This window comes from Protomyctophum parallelum (assembly GCF_964188405.1).
Source record: "Protomyctophum parallelum genome assembly, chromosome: 15".
Taxonomy (NCBI): Eukaryota; Metazoa; Chordata; class Actinopteri; order Myctophiformes; family Myctophidae; genus Protomyctophum; species Protomyctophum parallelum.
This window is the reverse complement of record NC_139710.1, coordinates 10,984,447-11,005,969: the sequence shown is the minus strand read 5'-3', so window position 1 is coordinate 11,005,969 and position 21,523 is coordinate 10,984,447. Positions and strand designations below refer to the sequence as shown.

The 21,523-nt window shown below is 39.9% G+C and overlaps 2 protein-coding genes across 2 annotated transcripts; one reads left to right on the top strand and one right to left on the bottom strand.

Annotated features, from left to right (window-relative positions):
* Window positions 1–9,155: 9,155 nt before the first annotated feature.
* cUnh2orf68 (chromosome Un C2orf68 homolog) lies at window positions 9,156–11,434 on the bottom strand. The gene is made up of 4 exons (XM_083783975.1): window positions 11,242–11,434; window positions 10,489–10,604; window positions 10,144–10,289; window positions 9,156–10,053 (listed from the first exon to the last, which is right to left on the bottom strand). Exons 1-4 carry the CDS (start codon window positions 11,352–11,354, stop codon window positions 9,931–9,933), a joined length of 498 nt encoding a protein of 165 aa, XP_083640101.1. The 5' UTR covers window positions 11,355–11,434; the 3' UTR covers window positions 9,156–9,930.
* Window positions 11,435–11,682: 248 nt separating this feature from the next.
* usp39 (ubiquitin specific peptidase 39) lies at window positions 11,683–21,515 on the top strand. Its single transcript, XM_083785048.1, has 13 exons — window positions 11,683–11,876; window positions 12,224–12,302; window positions 12,427–12,521; window positions 12,611–12,747; window positions 14,292–14,444; window positions 14,537–14,762; window positions 17,336–17,410; window positions 17,823–17,890; window positions 19,381–19,569; window positions 19,998–20,140; window positions 20,751–20,886; window positions 20,989–21,075; window positions 21,311–21,515. Exons 1-13 carry the CDS (start codon window positions 11,813–11,815, stop codon window positions 21,359–21,361), a joined length of 1,503 nt encoding a protein of 500 aa, XP_083641174.1. The 5' UTR covers window positions 11,683–11,812; the 3' UTR covers window positions 21,362–21,515.
* Window positions 21,516–21,523: the final 8 nt, after the last annotated feature.

The window sequence follows — 21,523 nt, the reverse complement described above, 5'->3', positions numbered from 1 at the left end:
TGCAGTGAAATTTGTTCTCCATTTGACCCATCTCTTGGAGCAGTGAGCCGCAGCTCTGGAATCATTGAATTCGTTGATTTGACGACCCCCCCCCCCCCAATCCAACCGTTGATGCTGAGTGCCAAGCAGGGAGGCATTGGGTCCCAGTTTTACAGCCTTTGGTATGACCCGGCCGGGTTTCAGGGAGGACACTCTTAACCACAAGGCCACTGTCTGGTACAGTGACCGTAAGGTGACTTGATTGACATCGAAAAGGGCCTGTCGGCTCAAACCCACAATGCAATACTTTGTGTTACAAGATTACAGATGTACACGTTTGTGTACAAGAGTGTTGTACAAAAACGTCAGTAGCAATATATTACATTTTCTCTATCCCATTCAAAGTGTGCTTGTCTCATGTCTTACTGTACTATTCCAAAGCCCCCTACATACAACACATTTCAGCAATGGGATCTTTTTTTGTGTGGGTAGATCTCGTTGAGCTGGTCATTTTGAAAGCGGCTTTCAAGTAAAAAATTAAAGTGGGCACCTCTGCTCTTGACAGTACAACCTAGATTCTCCGTGGGTATATACCATGGTCGGTACACCTTTGCTAGTTTTGGCACTGCGTGCAGGTGCCAAATCAAGCTGGAAAGGAAAATCGGCATCTCCATAAAGCCTGTCAACATATGGAAGCACAAAGTGTTTTAAAATATCCTGATAGATGGCTGTGTTTACTCCTTTTGCAATTTCTTTTGAGTCATGCCCCTTTTTAGCTTAGATTGACTGGCCTACATGGTATTACTGTGCTGAACTGACCAGCCAATTAGCCTGACCTGAACCCCACAGAGAATCTAGGTTGTCAAGGGGATGCTGTGAGACATAAGACAATACAAATGAATTTACGGCTGTACAGTATGTTTACACCCAATGTAATGCCCACCAAAACATAAGGCAGGTCCTTGCTCGGTTTTATGAATACATAAATGTCCATTTGTGCCAACTCGATGGTACTGTATAAGTTCTGTGATGTGATTGTATTCCTTGAATTGAACACAGCCTTAATTGTATTTACAGCAGCCAAGTCTGTAAAATCCACATTCCACAACCGGTTGGACAAAACCACATACCTGGTTGAATTTCAAATTAAAACACTATCCCTGGTTGTTTTAGCATTTTGCTACAAACTTAAAAATAAAATAAAAATCAGACCCGTGTGAACTGATTAGCAGGCAACAGTGCAGCACTAATACTATCTCTGTTTCTGGCACAACAGCACCCCTACTGGTAGTCATAGTCATATACTGGTGCTCATGAACCAACACATACATAGGTGAACCAACACGGACATTGCTCTTCCCTGGAGTAAAAGAAAGAGAAATACTCAGTACCTAAAATTGTGCTCAGGTGCAGTAGAGTAAATGTAATTTATTTCCACCACTGTACTACTGTCTGCAAAAGGAATTGTGCTTTAGGCACATTAAAATTAACCAAACTAAAATATGAACAAATATGGTTTAGGAACTAATGTAAAAGAAAAGATGTCAAGATATTTGTCACCGCACCTTGGGAAAACATTGACAAGAGTTATAAACAACGTAAAATGTATCCAGAAACAATTTAATTATTCACTTTAATACCATATCTAGTTGGCCTCATCATTAGCCTCTACACAAACATTTTTGTTTGTTTTGTTGCCTGGTGGCTAGTGCACCCCATGACATGTGACCTTTTCATATGGTGTTATAGCTTTATTTCACAACCTGTCAGAATAACAACCAAATCCAGTTTCTATGACACTGTATATTCTGAATAATCCTGTAAATTTGATAATTTGTTGGCTGGCTGTTAATTTGCTACAGAACTCTTAGCAGCTTTGTACAATAATGAATGGAACTTTGTGTTCCATGAGCTCATTGTATTAAACATACTGTTGGTAGATAGAGTTTCATTTGACTGAAATTAACCCTGTGCTTGCTTGCTTTTTAACACTGGCACAGAAACATGGAGCTAAGTAAAGAAACATGCCACGCATGTTGAGAGACCGGTTGTCCCCTGCGGACTGCGGTCCAAAAACTTGATCCTCTACATTAGTTTCTGTGGTTACGTGATTTTATCTGGAAATTGTATCTCTTTTTGTGTGATAGTCGCCTAACTGGGAAGTTCCACGTATGCTGTCATGGCACCTCTTAGAGGGGTGGACTGGATGTTTCAGTGTACAGGTCTAATAACTCTTCGGGAAGCCTCCCAAACTCTTGCTAAGCCCTTCTCTGTGGATACAATACAGTATATATCAAGATGACAGTTGAGTCCAGAGCATCAGCACATTGAACTTATATGTTCTAAGACCTATCACACAGAGGTACAGTAAAAAACGTGGCCCTAGGGGCTCCTCAGAGTTACTACGGGAGATCTGCCAAATCTTATTGATCGGAAGTTTTTATTAACCACTTGAACACTAGCATTCCTATTCTGATGTGGATAATTTGCTGAAAATAGCAGATCTGCAAAAGTTGGAGGATTGGTGTAGAGGGGACAAAGGGCAGACCAAGTACAGAGCCAAAGTTCAAGTTTACTAACTATTGAGGGTTTAAGAGGGTAAATGTCTGAAAATACACATGAACAAAAAAACATTAATTTAATGACAGACAGTGCTGTCAAACAAGTAATTGAAAAAGTCTAATCTGCAACATAATTGTATTCAATTATGTAGTCGGGGTCCCTGTTCATTCTCTCAACTTGGCCTGGACAACGTTGAAGAGCCCTCAATGTTTTCATTTATTATCATCTATTATGAATCATCATTGTCATTTTATAACTATACGTTAAGGAAGTACTTCATTTTCGGAAAGCTTGGCAACCATTTTGTAGTAACAGTAGCTACATATACAGTACAGTGTATCCAAGAACAGAATTTAGGTCAAGTAACACCATGACATTCCAATTTTGTGTCACTAATTGACAACACTTGGACAGTAGCAGCTGTCTATTCACTAGCAAACTGGCTCTGTCAAAATGCTATATTTAACTCTGAATGTGGGGGCTTCACTTGGGTTACACTGCCACAACCTTGAAAGGGAAAGCTCATCAGCCCATTCACAGTGACAAGTGGCAACTTCATAGTATTTTACAGTTTAAACATGTAGAGTAAGAGAATGCTTCAAATAAGTCTTTGACTCCGTTCTGTTCTGGTGGTGACCAACTTTTGAATACTGTATGGCCTGTGTTGTTTATGTTTTGGATGAACTGTGCTGTCAGTCACGTTAATATTAATCTTTGTACTGTGTGTAGCAGCATATCTTTCACACAATAAATGTTTGCAAAGAAGAGTACAGATCTTCTGAAGATGTTGTGGACTCAAAGATCATGTTTATTCTTTTCACCGCTAAAACACTTCACAGAGAAGAAATGGTGTGAAAAGTGTCAGCTGTGGTTAATGTCACAGCTTGACGGTCAGAATGTGGCTAGTCAGCTGTTGGGATGGGTTGCCTGTTACAGTATGAAGACAGTATGATGCAATATTAGTTGGAGAGTGTACTTTGTTTCTTTCAAGACACTTTTTGCTCTTATATTGTAGCTCTACACATTTTTTTTGTTCTGTTTTGTGTTTGAGTATTTTTTATAGTAAGATGTGAATATAAATACCGGCAAGATTTTTATTTTGACCACAGGAGTCAAATTCTAAGCAAATATTGATTTCAGATTTTGTAACAGAAATGAAAAGAATTGTAAAAATCAAAATGAGGCATCTGTTTCATTTCGTATTTTACATGATTCTTTTTACGTCAATGTCAGATAATTCTATTCAAAAAGTCTATTTTTGAGAGCACAAGTATCTAAATAGACCTATCTGCAATTCACTTTTTGCAGTGAATTGAAGTGTACTAAATAATGCCTTATCAGTACTAATGCCATCATGTTGATAAAAGGTACAAAGGTGGACACACTGCTTAATAACCAAATAATGTTTATCACCTTAAAGCAATCATGGCCATGTTATATTTGCAAAATCATTATTGTAAAAGCTTGTAATGCAATACAATGGAATGTTTGACGCCAAACATTCTAGGACTTTCCAGGATGTTCTTGCTACAAATACATCCACTACTGGCCTCTCATTACACTGTCCATAAGTTGAAGTTCAAATGACCATAGTACAGTACATCCATGCAGTTCGGTCAGGTTCTCATCAAGACTGTGGCACCATTGGCACACATGACTGAACAACATATATGCACATTTTATTTATTTTATTGTTTTCTATAATTGTGAGTTTGAAATAAAGATAGAAAATAATAATAATAATACACAACATAATTATTATTATTATTATTATTAAATAAGGCTAGGCTAAACATCTTGCTGAAGTCTTGCTGACTGCCAAGCCTGTAACAAAGTAGTTTATTTTGGTTGGAAATATTTTAGCCAATTGGGAAATGGGGAAAGTGCAGATAATCTGGTGAGCAGTGGAGTAAGTGATGTGGAAACATCTCCCTTCTCACAACATCAGTCACATGTTGTGAGAAGTCAGTTGGAACTTGGAGCAGGGTGTGTGAATCCAAAAGGGAGTGTCTGAATTCCACCAATAACATCACAGAGAGTGCTCCTCCTTGAGATTGGTTTGTGTAAGACTTAGTAAGATATGTGCCCCCAGGATAAAGTTTGCATTTTTCATGCACTGATGAAAACATTGAGTTAATCTTTCGTGATGGTGGGGATCAAATTAAAATTTCTCTCTCTCTAAAAGGATGGATCGTAGTAGCTTTTGTCAAAAACAGTTTGCCTCTCCTACTGATCACAGGCCTGGGAAGTTGTGTTTGCTCCATATCTCTTTGAAAGGACTGGGCAGCAGTATTAAACTGCAGATTTGAAAAATGTTACTTACCAGGTGACCAGACATTCCTGTGATGACTTTTCTTTAAATTGGTATAAAAACACATTTAGGTTAATATTTTATTGCTCAGTACATCAGGATCTTTAACACTGATCTGCATTATTTGATCGGAAATCAGCAGATGTAACTACTGTAGGAAGACTTATTAGCCTAAGGCTTTGAGTCACCACCAAACACAATATTTGAGTACGTTTTTACGCAATTCTACGCCATAAACTCACATCTGAGTTGATGCCTGAGGTTATGGACACTGGCAGTGCAAATGCAACGTATTGTACTTACTGTACGTAACATACTTTCACTTGTTTATCCTGTATCCTCTATGAGTCTCTCCTCCTCGGCTATAACTTGAGAAAAAGCCAAACTTTCAGCTTAAATGTTATACTGGTCTAGTTTTTACTTTATTGAGATGTACAAATCCTTGTTACACATACATATATTTTTTGGTTACATAACAAAATAAACTAACGGAAAGGGGCAAAAACATTAACCCCCAGCTTTGGCCATCTGGCCTGGCAGAGATAGTTGTGTAAACTACACTTTGCATAGATTTGACATACATACGTACATAACTATTCGAGCTCAAACAGTCACCAAACTAAATAAATCTGGCCTGTTCAGAAGTTTTTGCCGACTGCCTGGCGTGGGTGCACAAATAACTTTGAGTTTAAATGGACAGGTATCAGTCAAAAGGGAGACATCGAAGAGGAAGGATGGATGGGGAACGATCAACATATGGGGGCTTGCCTGGGGTGACCAGGGGGCTGAAGTCACGTCATGTTACGATGACCTGGGGTGAGTGATTTAGGTGACGTGACGAGGATTGTGGGTTACGTGTCAAAAACACAAGTGTTTCAAATGCTGTTTTGTTTGTTTTACTTTTTTCTTCATATTCTTTTTTCTTTTATTACTATTCTGCAGTGTGGTAGGCCTACTAAAACAGGGAGGAGCTGCATACAGAGAAAGCTACATGAAAGGTCATTGCACCCTTTGGACCCAGTGGTGGACAAAGTACTCGACCCCGCAGAAGGAAGGAAGCTGTCTGCATAGCATAGTTTTACTGAGGTTAGGGTTAGGGTTTGGGCTAAGTTCAGGCATAGTTTTACTGAGGTCAGGGTTAAATATAGCTCAATTCGTAGTGTGACAGACAGCCTATGAGTCCTGCTGTTATTTTGGTTGCCCACTGGAGTGGTCCCTTAAGAGTCTCCGGGTTGTATTTTGCGTGTCTTAAGTACCAGGTCTTATTACTTAACTTAAGACCTGGAGGCGTGATCAATGCCATTTGGCTATTCTGAGTGGCCAAAGAGCATTGACCACGCCTCCAGGTCTTAAGTTAAGTAATAAGACCTGGTACTTAAGACACGCAAAATACAGCCCTATATCTAGTTTATTTATTGCAGACAACAGAGAAATATATACAGTATTGGACAATGGATACATGATGTGCCTATTGGTTCCCAAACCTTTTTGGCCAAGCACCCCCTGTTACCTCCCGACCTAGCATTTATCCACATATATGCACATATAGCCTACTATATGAACCTGAATATGGCATAGATATGCAGCATAGGCTATATTCGGCATATACTGCCATATATTGGCATAATATGTTAATATATTTAAAATAAAACCATAGCACACCATTAGCATTTTCATATTGCGCACCCCTTAGAAGGCACTCGCACCACAAGGGGTGCACGAGTTTGGGAACCACTGTGTGGACCTAGCCAATATTTGTGTAAAGGGGCAAAGCCAAAACGTATAAATGACTTGAGGTCTGCAGGAGATCAATGATGATATCTATCACATTCCGGAGATACATCATTATATATTCTAGAGTCAATCTAGACAACCTGGCCTTGGTGTAGTAGACACGGTTAAGAGCATGTCTCGCACAAATAGAGGACCCATGTACCCGCCATAGAATTGCATCCCAAACCTCCTCAGTTATCTCCTCACCCACGTCTCCCTCCCAACAAGCTTTTAAAGAGTCCAAAGACTCTGGGCGTAAACAACAAATCTCGTCAATATAGATACCGGTACATGAGATTGCACCCTTCGAAGTTGGTAATGGAGTTTAAAAAGTATCTCAGTGCCATCGGGTAGATTTGGAAACATGGGAAACGTTCTCTGAACAAAACTGAGGACCTGTAAAGGCTTGCAGCTATATTTTTATTTTATGTTTACCATAATATGGTAAACATAAAATAAAAATATAGCTTATATATTATATATAATATATATTATATATTATGACACTGTCTCACACACACACACACACACACACACACACACACACACACACACACAAACCTGAGAGCTGACCAGTACAACCTACTGTTGGCAACTGAGCAGTGACCAACTGTATAAGATTCAGTTTCAGTGACTTGAACAAGGGCTGTTCGGTAGTGGGGTTGGGGTCTGGGGAATCATCTGGGCTCTGGGGAATCAAACCGGCAACCTTCCAGCAACAAGTACACTCCTCTAACCTTTAGGCCACTACTGATCTAACCTTTAGGCCACTACTGATCTAACCTTTAGGCCACTACTGATCAAGTTTCAGTACCTATTTATATGTTTAACACCAGGAGAGGATGGGATCAAGCGCGATCTGAGTGAGACACACACAAACGAAGGCAGTGTAAGACAAGTGTAAACGACACTTAAGTTCTGCATACGTCACAGTTTATTACTTGGCCACCCGAACTGCGCACAAAGTTGTGTGCACAGAATTGTGGGCGCGGAATTTAGAGAATTATAATAATACATTTTTGTTTGTATGACAACTGATATGGATACAAGTGGACTGGGAACTAAAACAAAGTGAGCAGAGAACTGCATGCGTAATAAATCTAAGTGGGCACTGTAGATAACTGGGCACTAAACCTAGGTGGGCACTGGAGAGAATTGGGGATTGAACTGACTGTACTAGGCACTGATGAGCTTTTGTAAAGAAATATGATGGATAGAACTGATCTTTATTGAATGTCATAAAGACATTGTACCCTTTCAAATGTAAAATATAGGGATTAGAAATAGGTTCTAAAATGTGTTATGAAGTGCAGTTCTCCCCTGAATGGTGCCCACTGCCCTCTCCAAATATAATGACCAGTTAAAAGTAAACACAAACACACACACACACACCAACCCAGTTCTCCAGCTTACCGTTTTATGCATGAGGATGGCACTCGTAGGCTATATGGTGAAAGATATATTGATATATTGATTTGTACAGATATTTCTATCAACTCTGTTTTCGGTATTCATTTGTCTTTTTTATTTTTTTACCAAAAACATCCCTGGCTCTGTCTCAGAAGTGGATTGCATGTCTTGTGTAATAAAAGAATACCAGAAGACCATGCTTCATCCAACAACAGGTAATGCTATTTAAACACAGTTCAGTCGACTATATTATTATAATAGTGTTCATTTTGAAGTAATAATAGTAATCAGGTGAGTAATCAGGGGACACAGCAAATGTGATTGAAGAGGTTATGGACATTGAGTTTATGGTCCCTGGAGCTGGAATATGCCAATACAACTTCATACTGCCCCCTAGTGAGGATATAGACCATTATGCTGCACTTTATTTTAGCTGGAGAAGGCAGTTGCCTCATTGAATGATAAATCCACCATTCCACACCAGAGTGGATAGATTTCGGATTGTACAGATTGATATTTGATTGTAAATTATTTCCGTATTGTGTTCAGTTGAGTTTACTGCCACCACCGCAGCCACTTACTGTGGCTGTGTCAATTACATAGCTACTGAATGTTATATAGAGTATACAGTAATATTGATTTGGTTACTTGTATGGCTTATTTCCCTGTATTTCTATTGTTATTCCCATTTCATTTACTCACTATTTTGCCTTGCCCTTTAATTATTTTATTTTTTGAAGGGCACGAGCCTCTCTATGCCCATTACCCAGCTTTCCGGGTTTGTGTAAACACAAACATTGGCATGTGATTGGCTGATCACCCCATAGCGATGATTTGATTGGCTGAGAAAAGTACATATTGAAGATAAAAGCGAGGCCAGAAAAGTGAGGACGCAAATTGTGATTGGCCAGAATGCGATGATGTATGACTTCACTTCACACTGGTATGATTTTTGTTTTCCACACTTGCAGTCATGAAGCACAAGAATTCAACTGCATATAATGCTCATAACAGCTGTATTGTATAATATAACACCCTCAAACTTTGAAATAGTCTCTGAACGTCTCCAAGAAATTGTTTATCCAGTACATGCTGAATGACTGCAGATTCTACACAAATATATCCATAGTTCTTTTTTATGTAAAGCTGAAACTGAGAAATGACATCTTCAAATACATCACAGCATCAAAAATAAATTTCCAGCCCTAAATAAATAAAAATACAAAATGCAATGAAAATTTCAAACAAACATGTCTACATGACCTAAATGCTCCCAATTGACAAAAAGGGTGACATTTCCAATTACATCAAATGTAACCGACTCAACCGAGGATTGAACAGGGTGAAATCCTAATTCATACCTAATGACATTCCATTCTCAGCACTATACAGAAAAGTTCCAATCACATTTATCAACAATAAATCTTTGTAAACACAGGAGACAGAACATATGATCTGTGCCTGTGGAGTAGGAAGGTTTACTTCATTCCTGAATTTTAAGAAACCGAGTATCCACAGCCTTGGCTATCCTTTGGAGTCTTGGGCCAATACCAAACAATAGTTTACTGTCATCTTCCAGCCTGTACTTCACCTAGGAGCCTACAGTATAGTAAACTCATGGGACAGTCCGAGGTAACAGACAGTTCAATGTACTGTAAAGTATCATGAAAGTTGGGCCCCAATCTGTACCGTCTACATTAAGCTCTGTTAATTCAGTGCCATTGAGCCTCCAGAACACAAGAGTCAACTTGTGATAGAGATATCCTCTTCCCAGTCACTGACGCTGCCAGCTTTGTCAATGATATGACTACCAGGAGCATATCAAATGATGCTCTGCTCCACTGGATGTTTCACTTCCAGCTTGTCTGTCATCGCTATTATTTCTAGAATATTGCTCAGCGTTTGTCTCGTCGTTTGTCCATTTCGTTTCGAATTCGAACCTCTAGCACTGCTCTCATGGCTGAATCCAGGATGTTCTTCTCTGCAACACGTTCCACCACTCTCTCAGGCTTATCTTCCTGATGTGCAACAGAAGGATATGATATGCTATGATAAATAATAACTTGACATACAATACATAGCCAGAAACATCATTCAAATGTACAAACCTTGTGGACAATGAAGGATGTAATAGTGCCAGAATCTGACTGGTAGTCAAGCCAGAATAGTTCAGTTCCATGGGTCTCTGTCTCTGTACTTGACCCACTTTCATTCCACTCTTCAGTCTCAGCACCTATGCCAGGCTCTGATCCATCTGGAAATGAAAACACACACACACACACACACACACACACACACACACACACACACACACACACACACACACACACAGACTCCTTTAAGCACCCTTGTATAATCGTACCACTGTACTGTTTGCAAACTGTTAATAAAGTGTTCAACAATAAATCATCAGTGCAAAGATGACAGCACATAGCAGAGTTAGTTATCCTTACTTCTTCGACGGGGATGGTATACTTCAATGTCAGGGCGTCGAGGGCGCCTAGGAGTTGTATTTTGTCTCCTTCGTTGAAGCTCTTTTGCGTGCTTCACTTCCCTATCATAGTCATCTCTAAACAGGACAGAGAATTCACCTTTTATTTGTCTGGAGTGTGCAGTATTATTTGGGACATAGATATACATCGCCCACCCCACCCCTGAGTTGGTTACTGACAGTACTGTACATATTTCTTTATTTTTGTTCACCACTCGTTTATATGATGTTTCTGCATAGCATTGTGTATATTTGTCTGTCATTCATGTTTTTCGATGAACTGAGTAAGTTAGACACCAATGGAAACAAGCCTAAATGCTTTTCTGGTTGATCCTTTTTTTTAATGGTACTGTACTGCAGTTCGTTGTCTTTGCTAACTTTAATAAATAATAAATAAATTGATTGATTGATCCTTATCATAACATTACTAAAATATAAACATTATATAAAAAATAATTAATATTTATTTTTCAAATAATTAGAATTATAGGATAATCAATGCGAGCCAGCCAATGCGAGCTTCTACTCGATGTCATTGTGTGCATGCGCAGCAAGTATGCGTGGGCGTAGTAACATTTGGTTGGTCTAAGAACTGTCTATATCTATATATAATTACCACTGAATTTAGAAATCAATTGTAACCCACATTAACACATGTTTAAACGATGTGAGCTTGCTAGTTAGCAGCGTTAGCCAAGAAAGACACAAAAATCACCTTGCAATCTGGTTCCTTCGAATATGGTGCAAGAAACCATGGCTCATGTCCAAACGCCCCGAACGTTTGTATTTCAAATCATCATGTGCATCATCGTCCCCTAAAATATCCATTTATACCGTTATACGTTACAATCTTCTATCTTTAATGAACAGTGTATACATTAGTTTTATAATTGGTACAGTCTCAGGGCACCCACCCACCCACACAAAGCAGCACAAAAGGAAGTTACTGTACAATTATAAATGCTTCCGGGGTTAACACCTAATAATACTGTTAGTAAAGAAAATTAACCATAAGAACACTTATATTTTTGTGTTTATCCTGTTTCATGACCAAATAAGTAGCACTGAAATTACAGACATTCCACGGTATATATCATACTATAGTCACTTAATCGTTGAATTTGGGTCGCTTTAAAGACGACGGTCTTAAACCCCGGGTTGAGTTCTACTTGGACGATCACTACCGCGAGTTTTCGATGTCCATCTGTGGACTTGCTCGACACAGACTCAAGTAATTTCTGTTTTAAGTTTAGTTCGCTAATCGCTATCTATAAGCAACTGTTGCAATGGTGTCTTTGAAGCGACAAAGAGACGTCGAGGTGGACGATGATGACGACGAAGAAGAAGGGGGTAAGTTGCAGTGACAAAATTAGCTAATTTAGTTAGCTAGTAAGCTATTAGTAGCAGCAGGATGCAGGGCCGCTCGATTTGTGCTGCGTTGTGTGCCAGGCGCGTACTTAACTACTTGGCGAACGGTAAGGATAAACACGGAAATGAGATAGCTCCACCTAACCGATACACTAGTATAGGTAATCGAGCGTTACCGCTAAGCTATATATGTTTAGCTAACTGAATTGGCTGCGTGTATTTTATGGCTTTCGTTTTGAAATGTACCAATTCGTCATACAGTGAAATAAAATAAATCTATTAATCAATCAATCGAACAATTACTCTGGTCCAACTTCATGTCCTTCTAGTGTCCATGAAAGTAGGTCGTGGACGTATCGCAGAAGACCGTAGAAGCCGCCACTGTCCTTACCTGGACACTATAAACAGGTATGGTGGAACTACTAGACTAGAAACACTAAAGTTAGCTTTACTTTGGTCAGACTCGGTCTGGTGACTGACTCTGGTCTTAAGTTCAGCCTGTGGTGTTAAGAAGTTGTTGTTTAATTCGCAGGAGTGTGCTGGATTTTGACTTTGAGAAGCTATGCTCAATCTCGCTCTCCCACATCAACGTCTATGCCTGTCTCATATGTGGGAAATACTTCCAAGGTATTTATACTATTACACACTTGATGCTGGATCAAAGAATCACATACTGGATTGATATTGTAAATCACGTTTAATCATGTATCTTACAGGTAGAGGCTTGAAGTCTCATGCTTACACACACAGTGTGCAGTTTACTCATCACGTGTTCCTCAATCTACACACACTTAAGTTCTACTGTCTGCCAGACAACTATGAGATCATTGACTCATCACTGGAGGACATCACAGTGAGTGACTGATGAGATACTAATTTTATGTTTTGATATTGTGTTTACAGGTAGGGTAAGTGATATTTTGTTTTGTTAAGATTAGTGTTAATTAGTTCTATATTCTGATAGTACTCATTGTCATTGCTATAGAGTGTTTGTTCAGTAACGGGGGTCTCCCCGTCCCTCCAGCTCTTGATTAAACATTTTCATGCTGGGATTTTATCAAATCAGGAGAGAACTCGCACAGGACAATCTGGAAGTGATGACAGTGACACAAACAAATGTGCAGACAAAATTGGAACTGGAATGTTATCAAATTAAAGTTGATGAACCTACTTTTACTTTCTCCTGATTGGCGGAAGACTGACCACCCACCTGAAAATATGCTCTGTTTATCAGACCCATAGAGAGTTGCGTCACGCTTTTATCTCACCGCAAAACGGGATGTTGCCTCCTGTAGTTCCAAACATTGGAAGTTCCTCATTGAAATAGAATTTAGAAAGAGAACAAGGGTTGAAATCAAATCAAATCCACCAGTCAGGGGCCTTGTGGTTAGTGTCTGCCCTGAAACTGGGAGGTCAGGGTTCGATCCCCGGCGGGGTCATATCAAAGACTGTAAAAATGGGACCCAATGCCTCCGTGCTTGGCACTCGGCATCATTAGGTTGGATTGGGGGGTCAAATCAACTAATGAAATTATTCCCGAGCGTGGCACGGCTGCAGCTCACTGCTCCTTGGCTGCGGCTCACCGCTCCAAGAGATGGGACAAATGCGGAGAACAAATTTCACTGCGGTACCGTGTGTGACAAATCGTAAGACTTTGACAACTGTGCTCATATGTTTAGTTTCTGACTGGTTATCTGAGTGATTATGTTTACTTTGTTTTGATATAATGTAATTGGTACTGTAATTTTATTTTTTGATTAGATGCATTTCCATGTATTTTCTGTAAACTATTGTTTTTAGTGTGGTAGATCACATTTATAATATAGAAAGGCCTAACCAGTGACTGGGGTTGCAAATTAGCCTTGGCTTAGTTGGCTATAAACCCTATATACAACGCAACGGTTTCATGTTTTTACAACTTTATACATTATTTTTTGTATTGTCCCTGTTGAATAAAAACTCCCTTTTACAATGGGAGTATGTTAGTCTCTCTCGCTCTCGCGCTCGCTCTCTAAGTTCTGGAGAGATTAGGAGACTCCTGTTACTGATCAAAAACTATTGCAATGATTACTATCACAATATAGAGCTTTTACCTTTTTGACAAAAACTTTGTTTTAACCAAATATCACTTACCATTTAGTGCAGTCATAAGTTAGAAAAATGTCAATAGTACAGTAAGAGTATAAAAACAGTAGTGCAAATTAATTGAATGTAAATTACATATCATGTAATATATATACACTATGTGGTATCGGAATGGCATACTTGCAGATGCCAGCATTTTAGCCATTATCGTTGGCTTTTCCAATACTGCCATTGTAACAACACTAGCATTTTTATTATGTACTTGTGTAGACTTGAGTCACATACCCTCTGTGTTTTTGTCTTTCTTTGTAGTATGTGCTGAAGCCCACATTCACAAAGCCGCATATCTCAGGTTTGGACAAGCAGGGTAGGCTGTATCGTGCCTATGATGGTACCACCTACTTGCCAGGCATTGTAGGACTTAACAACATCAAGGCCAATGACTACGCAAACGTGGTGTTACAGGTGAGAATGCCAATAATGGCCCATATCTGGAACGGGACACCAACCTTTCACATTGTACTGACGGCCATTCTCCTTCTGTTTAATATCCCAAGGCTCTGTCCAATGTTCCTCCACTACGGAACTATTTCCTGGAAGAGGAAAACTACATAGGAATCCGCAGGCCACCGGGTGACATCATGTTCCTCCTTGTGCAGAGGTTTGGTGAGCTGATGCGCAAACTTTGGAACCCAAGAAACTTCAAGGCCCATGTGTCTCCACATGAGATGTTGCAGGCTGTGGTGCTGTGCAGTAAGAAGAATTTCCAGATCACCAAACAAGGTGCGCTATAATGTTGCTTGTTTGCTAGATCAAACTTTTTAGCTTCGGCTTCAGAAAATCTTGTCTATTATGTAATAGTAAAGTAGTGTGCTGAATCTGCTGATGCATAAAAACAGTAGCTCTAGTGATTAGCTTAGGAGCGAGCTGTGAGAGATTCTCCTCGTAGTTGAGTGCATGTAGCTGGTGGTACGTTTTCAGTAAAGTAATACTTTGAGTTTGCGATGTGTGCAAATGTTGATGCAGATTATCTCACGTAGGCAGCAGTGTTGTTTTTGGCAGCAAATTTCTATTTTAGTTTTAGTCATAGTCTTTTGAATAGTTTTCATTTAGTTCATTTAGTCACATTTTAGTCACCTGGAATGTGTTAGTGTTAGTCTAATTTTAGTCGACTAAATGTCATGACATTTTAGTCGACTAAATCTACAGTTGATTTAGTCGACTAAAATGTATTTTGGTGGGCATTGATGCCGTCGTAAGGACTGTTTTTACACTTGCTGAAAATAGCCGATCTACAAGCTCACAAGCGTTGTGCGCTTGTAGATCAGCTATTTTCAGCATGCAACCAAGTGTAAAATGACTTATACTGGATCTCTTGTCCACTAGTCCCTTCCTAACATTTTAGTCTAAATTTGTTGACGAAATTGTCAGTATATTTAGTCTTAGTTTTAGTCATCATAGCACAGTTTTCATTTAGTTTCCAGTTAGTTTACTTCAGTGGAAAAAGGTAGTCGACGAACATTTTTCGTCTTAGTTTTAGTCGACGAAAACAACACTGGTAGGCAGACCTATCTGGCTACGCAACATTATCTTTACATAAGCCAATACTTTGATAGATATGGGGAGCCAAATGGCCAGGGCACCGGCTACCACATGGGTGCAATGCTCTCTGATCAGCGAGTCTGTGGTTAGAGCCTAACCCTTCAAAATATATTTAACAAATATACATTTTGATGATGTAGGAATTCAAGTTTATCTTATAGTTTTGCATGATCTAAGTTGCTGTGAATAAGAGGACAAGGTAAATGCAAACAATGTAATGGGACCACCTTTTGAGAGGTTTGGGTTGTTTTCTTACCTTATGGGCAAACTATTCCATTCCATGAGTTATTTCGCTCCGTTGTGGTGTTTATTAGCAATTTAAGAAATAAACTAGAAAAAGTGCCCTTCCGGGCACAGGTCTCCACCAGGTTATCCACAGATCCGTGCAGTTAGAGGTAAAAACACTTTTCGGCCAGTTATAGCGCCACCTTGAGGCTGAGTTGAAATTGTTCATGTGGCATTTCGTCCTCGGCCTAGTGGGAATGTGGGTGCACAATTTCACGGAAATCACGCGATGTGTTCATGATTTGCAGCATTTTGTTTGAAACTGAGCACTCCTGTGAACTTTGGAAGCCAATCTTAACCAATCAGGATGGAGTCTGATAAATCTGAAAGACCCGTTTCGTTGAATGGCTCTAGAGAGACTGTGTACCAATTTGCGTGATGTTTGGACAAAATCTGTAGGTGTACTGTGCAAAAACTTGTTTTGCACAAAGCGGCCTCCTGGTGGCGCTATAACAGGCCGTTCTGGAAAGTTTGGGGCAGAGGTTCATGGTTGGCATCCAGGGAGTGTGTGTGCAAAATATGGCATCGACCGGGTTAACGGTGGCCGAGATTAGCTGTTCACGGACACACGGACGGACACACGGACGGACGGACACGCGGACGGACGGAGTGCAAAACATACTCTCCCCACATGCCTTCGGCCTGGTGGAGACAAAAATAGTCGCTCATTGACTTCCATTGTAACAGGGAAACAGCTCTCAAAGTCACTCTTTTAGCACATGAACTAACTCAACAAAAGCTGATTCTGACAGTTTATGACATCAGGAAAACTCATGCGTTTTATTTTCGTCTTTTAAGATAGATTTATAAAGTTACTATTTTAGTCAGAGATAGACTGAAGCAGTACTACGGCGTTCCCAACTCTCGGGACGTTTTGCGAGGTTTCGTTTGTAAACAAGTCTCCATGCTGTTTGAGTTGCACCCAGCTGCAGCCCCGCATACGAGAAGTCCCACAGACACTTCTTCTAAAGTGTCTCCCTCAAACACGTCCATTGTGTATGTTTTTAGTGACAAGCGGACGAGATCAAATCCATTTGTTTACATTTCCGTTGTGGCTCAACATCATTCCAATAAGGAAATGGTGTACAGTTTTGGTCCAATCGGATCGTTTTTTTTACTCAACGTGAACAGCAGTGATTCGGTCAGCGTAGGCATACCTACCGGATCTTCTTTCTACACAAATTAGTCAAAACAAGACAAAGTTTTCCTGATGTCATAAACCGTCAGAATCAACTTTTGTTGCGTTCGTTTATGTGATAAAAGAGTGACTTTGAGAGCTGTTTCCCCGTTACAATGGAAGTCAATGGACCCTATTTTGTATTTCTTAAACTGCTAATAAACAACATAACAGAGCGAAATAATTCATGGAATGGGATAGTTTGCCCATAATAAGGTAAAACAACCCAAACCTCTAAAAAGGTGGTCTTACCCTTTAAACAATGTTGATGATTGACTGTTCTGACCTATAGGGGATGCCGTGGACTTCCTATCTTGGTTCTTGAATGCTCTACATGGTGCTCTTGGAGGCACTAAGAAGAAGCCATGTGAGTGAAAGGCGATTTGTATCTTGCTGTAAAATCTGTACAATTTCAGGAAATGTATTTAACCTATACAGAAGTCTGGTCTTAGTGTAGTTTGAGAAGGATCATTAATTATTTCCTTCTCTGGCAGGAGCCACACACTAAATGCATGAGTCATAAAAGCAGACAGTATTTGACATTTACACAATCTAGTACAATCAAATATTGTGACATCATCATACCCGGAAGTTATGTGGGAACACCTACTCTGTGGCAAAAAATGACTTTCTGGCCTAGACGGCACATGCATCCAAACAGAAAATCTGATTGCATTAAACAACGTTAAACTCACTTTGCCACTCACTTTATGCATGTGCTATTGATGCTATAGAAAATGAAAATAATCTCAACCATGTCTCTTTTCCTACCATTATAGCAATCCTTACCAAAGTATTTCAAGGCTCCATGAAGATCTTCTCAAAAAAGCTTCCACACCCAGATCTGGTGAGTTGCTTACTCTTTATTTGCGATTTGATCAATTACAATATTTGATTATAATTGTTTTGAATATATGGAGCCCCTTCAAATTTTAACCTTCAAAATTCTGAAGTAGTCTTTTATTCAGATAAGTTTGTCCTTCTGAATTACTCTAGGCTTACCTGGCTAAGATATGTATGCGCTTCATTTAGCGGAGAATATCTCAACTGTTCTTGGCTAATATGACCGCTGCGAACAACGTGGGAACTGTGAAAAATTCTCTATCCGGGGCGAAATACCCGGAAATGACCACACCAGACAGCTACTTCAAACATGGCTCTATCTTCTAAACTGTTTGTGTGACAGATTTCCTGAGATGCTCAAAATGTTCAGAATACTCTACTGAATTAAGCAATATTACACTTGAGGGTGTGGTTTAACGTGATTATTGCCACGACAGTGATGCGGTCAGGAACGAGACGAAGTTGAGTTCCGCAAGCATCACTGAGAGAGAGAGAGAGAGAGGGGAATTGCACCACTCGGTTCACAAAGGTGTGATTTTTATGAAACAAACACTTTGCCGATAGAGCATCATTCAAGCTTTTCGTATAGCTGCAATTTTAGTGAGTTTGACATAATTTAATACAATTAGATAAGACTTTGTCTGTTTAGATGTATGAGCAGTCATTGGCAAATTGCGGCTAGTTTCCAACCTTCCATTAACTTGTGGAAAGATGACAAACATGAGTTTTCTGAACATTTTGAGCATCTCAGCATCTCATGCGCATACATATCTCAGCCAGGTCCTAGATTAAATAGAAGACATGGTCTTTGGAGCATGAGTGTTGCCAAAAGTCTTTATTTTTTTGTTGGCACATACCTTTTTTCTCCAACACCTAAAGCAAGGGGTATAAGCCATTTCATTTAAAAACAAGCCATCTCTCTTCTTCCCATGCAGTACTTTCCCCTAGCCTCCCATTCCATAAAATAAATCACACCTGTGTGAAGTGAGGGTTGCTAATATATTAAAGTCTAACTCATGTTGATGATTAGGTGATGTAATAGTCTTGTAAAACAAACGGTACAAACATTAAACGTCATTAACAATAAAGAGACGATATGATGTAAATGACACATGATGTAAAATTTCCTTTCATTGTCAATGCGTTTACAAAACTAAACTCAAAGACTAAAGACAAACATTAAACCGGTGTATAGGAGGGGCGCCCCTCAAAAATATAAGAATGCATGCCCAACAAGCTACAGCAGTTTTCTTTTTTTCGGGGGGAAGGGGGCTTTTCTGCCTCCATTTTGACAGAACAGTGTAGATTGACAGGAAATGGGGAGAGGGTTGGGGATTGACACACAGCAAACATGCGTCAGGCCCAGTAATCAAACCTGGGACCAACCGCCAGGCCCCATCAGAGCTTATGTGGCCTACATGTGCCTCAACCACTCGGGTATCGGTGCCCCGGCTACAGCAGTTGTAAGTCCTCAGCTCAGTGTCAATTTTCCAGCCACCAGAGGAGAAGGAGGCGATGCTTCTGAAGGAGGAATACCAGGAGGAGATGTCTGAGTCCACCTTCCTATACTTGACCCTTGACCTCCCAACAGCTCCATTATACAAGGATGAAAAGGAGCAGCTTATCATCCCACAAGTGCCCCTCTTCAACATCCTGGCCAAATTCAACGGCATTACAGAAAAGGTACGAGACTTAAAGATATGTTCATTTTCTGTCAATTCTATCATAACTAGTTTTATATGGCTATGCTTTGAATACTATACTACAGTATAGTCTTAAAAAGATGGACTAGACAGAAAATAGTAAATTATGAGATTGATCAAAGCTAGTTTCAAGTCTGGCCAATGAGGCATCTACTATTTATCTGTGGAACGAACGTGTTTCAGTCAGTGAATGACCCACCCCCTCTCGATCGCTGTGTTTGGCTGAGGAATCACCCAGTTTCACTATCAAATACATCACTATTCTGGTCGTGAAAAGCCTTTTCAGATGGTCTTTAATACAAATTAATTGCAACAGTAGAGTTTATTGCAGATGCCAGATTGCTATAATTACAATAATTGTATTCTATTTTGTATTTGAACCACAGTGCTTTATCTATTTTATTTCAGGAATACAAAACCTACAAAGAGAACTTTCTCAAAAAATTCCAGTTAACCAAACTGCCTCCATATCTCATCTTCTGCATCAAACGATTCACCAAGAACAACTTCTTTGTGGAGAAAAATCCAACCATTGTCAACTTCCCCATTACGTAAGTTACTCAAAGTCCAAATGAAAACCATTCTTTATACTAGTGGTTCTCAACCTGGAGGTTGCGACCCGCTGATGGGTTGCCAAATCATTTGGAGGAACTACAGACAGTAGGCTGACAGGAAATGGGGAGAGAGTTGGGGGGGGGGGATGGGGGGGGAGTAGGGGAAGTAAAGTCCATCGGGAGTCGAACCCGCGGCACACTGCCAGACTGGATTGCCAGCCAAGGTGCCTGGACCGCTGAGCCATGGCCCAGGCCGCCAGATGCTTTCTTAATTATGTTTATTATTGGGTTTTTACAGCAGTCATACATAACATTAACATTTCTGGAACCCTTCTGGGAACCCCCCCCCCCCCCTCAAAACAACACACACACACTGATCCATTGATGCTGTGAAGTTTAAACCAATCACAGTTTCAGTGACATTTCTTTCACCGTTTCCACTTAAAAGATCCTGGTTCAACTCAATTGCCATTAGCTTGAGGGGTGACTCAGCGACCATGTATGTTGTTAACTTGTTGCCTGTCTGCACAGTATAAGCTATGACTTATGCCTGTCCATTTATTATATTAATGTTTTCAATGTTGTCCTTAAAATTTGCTCTGACTAGGAATGTAGACCTCCGTGAGTATTTGACTGAAGAAGCCCAGGTAACAGAGACGCACACAACCTACGACCTGGTCGCCAATGTAGTTCATGATGGGAAGCCCACCGAGGGAGCATACAGAATACACGTCTTGCATCATGTAGGTATCAGTTAAACACTGCTCACTTCTCGGCCACTAAGCAGAAGCAAAATAATGAAACCTGTAATTTATGTGATTGGTGATTATTATTATTTTTTACAGGGTACTGGAAAGTGGTATGAGATGCAGGATTTGCAAGTGACTGATATTCTCCCTCAGATGATTACACTGTCAGAAGCTTACATCCAGGCAAGTTGTACCATTTTATTTACACTAGTCTCTGACAGACACTTTATGAGTCCCACAATTTCCCACAAAGCAGTTCTACAAACTAAATACTGTATTCAAACATTTTGGAAGAGCTTGTGTGAGACTAATTCAAACAGACATTAAACAGTTATCTTTATTTTTGGTAGCCCTGTAAACATTGAACGCTTCATAATGATGGTATCAAATTTGTAACAAATGTTTATTTCTTGTCCAGATATGGAAAAGAAGAGAGGATGATGACACAAATAGCCACACGGGGGCATAAGTGAGGCTGGGATTTCAGTGACTGTCCAGAAAGAGCAGACCTGTCCACCGCTGAAAGTGGCTACAGAATAAGTTTGTCCGCAGCGGATGAGACAAAGAAAAACATAACTTTTAACTTTTGACTGTCTGTAATTTACTAAATAAATTGACTCCAAGATACTTA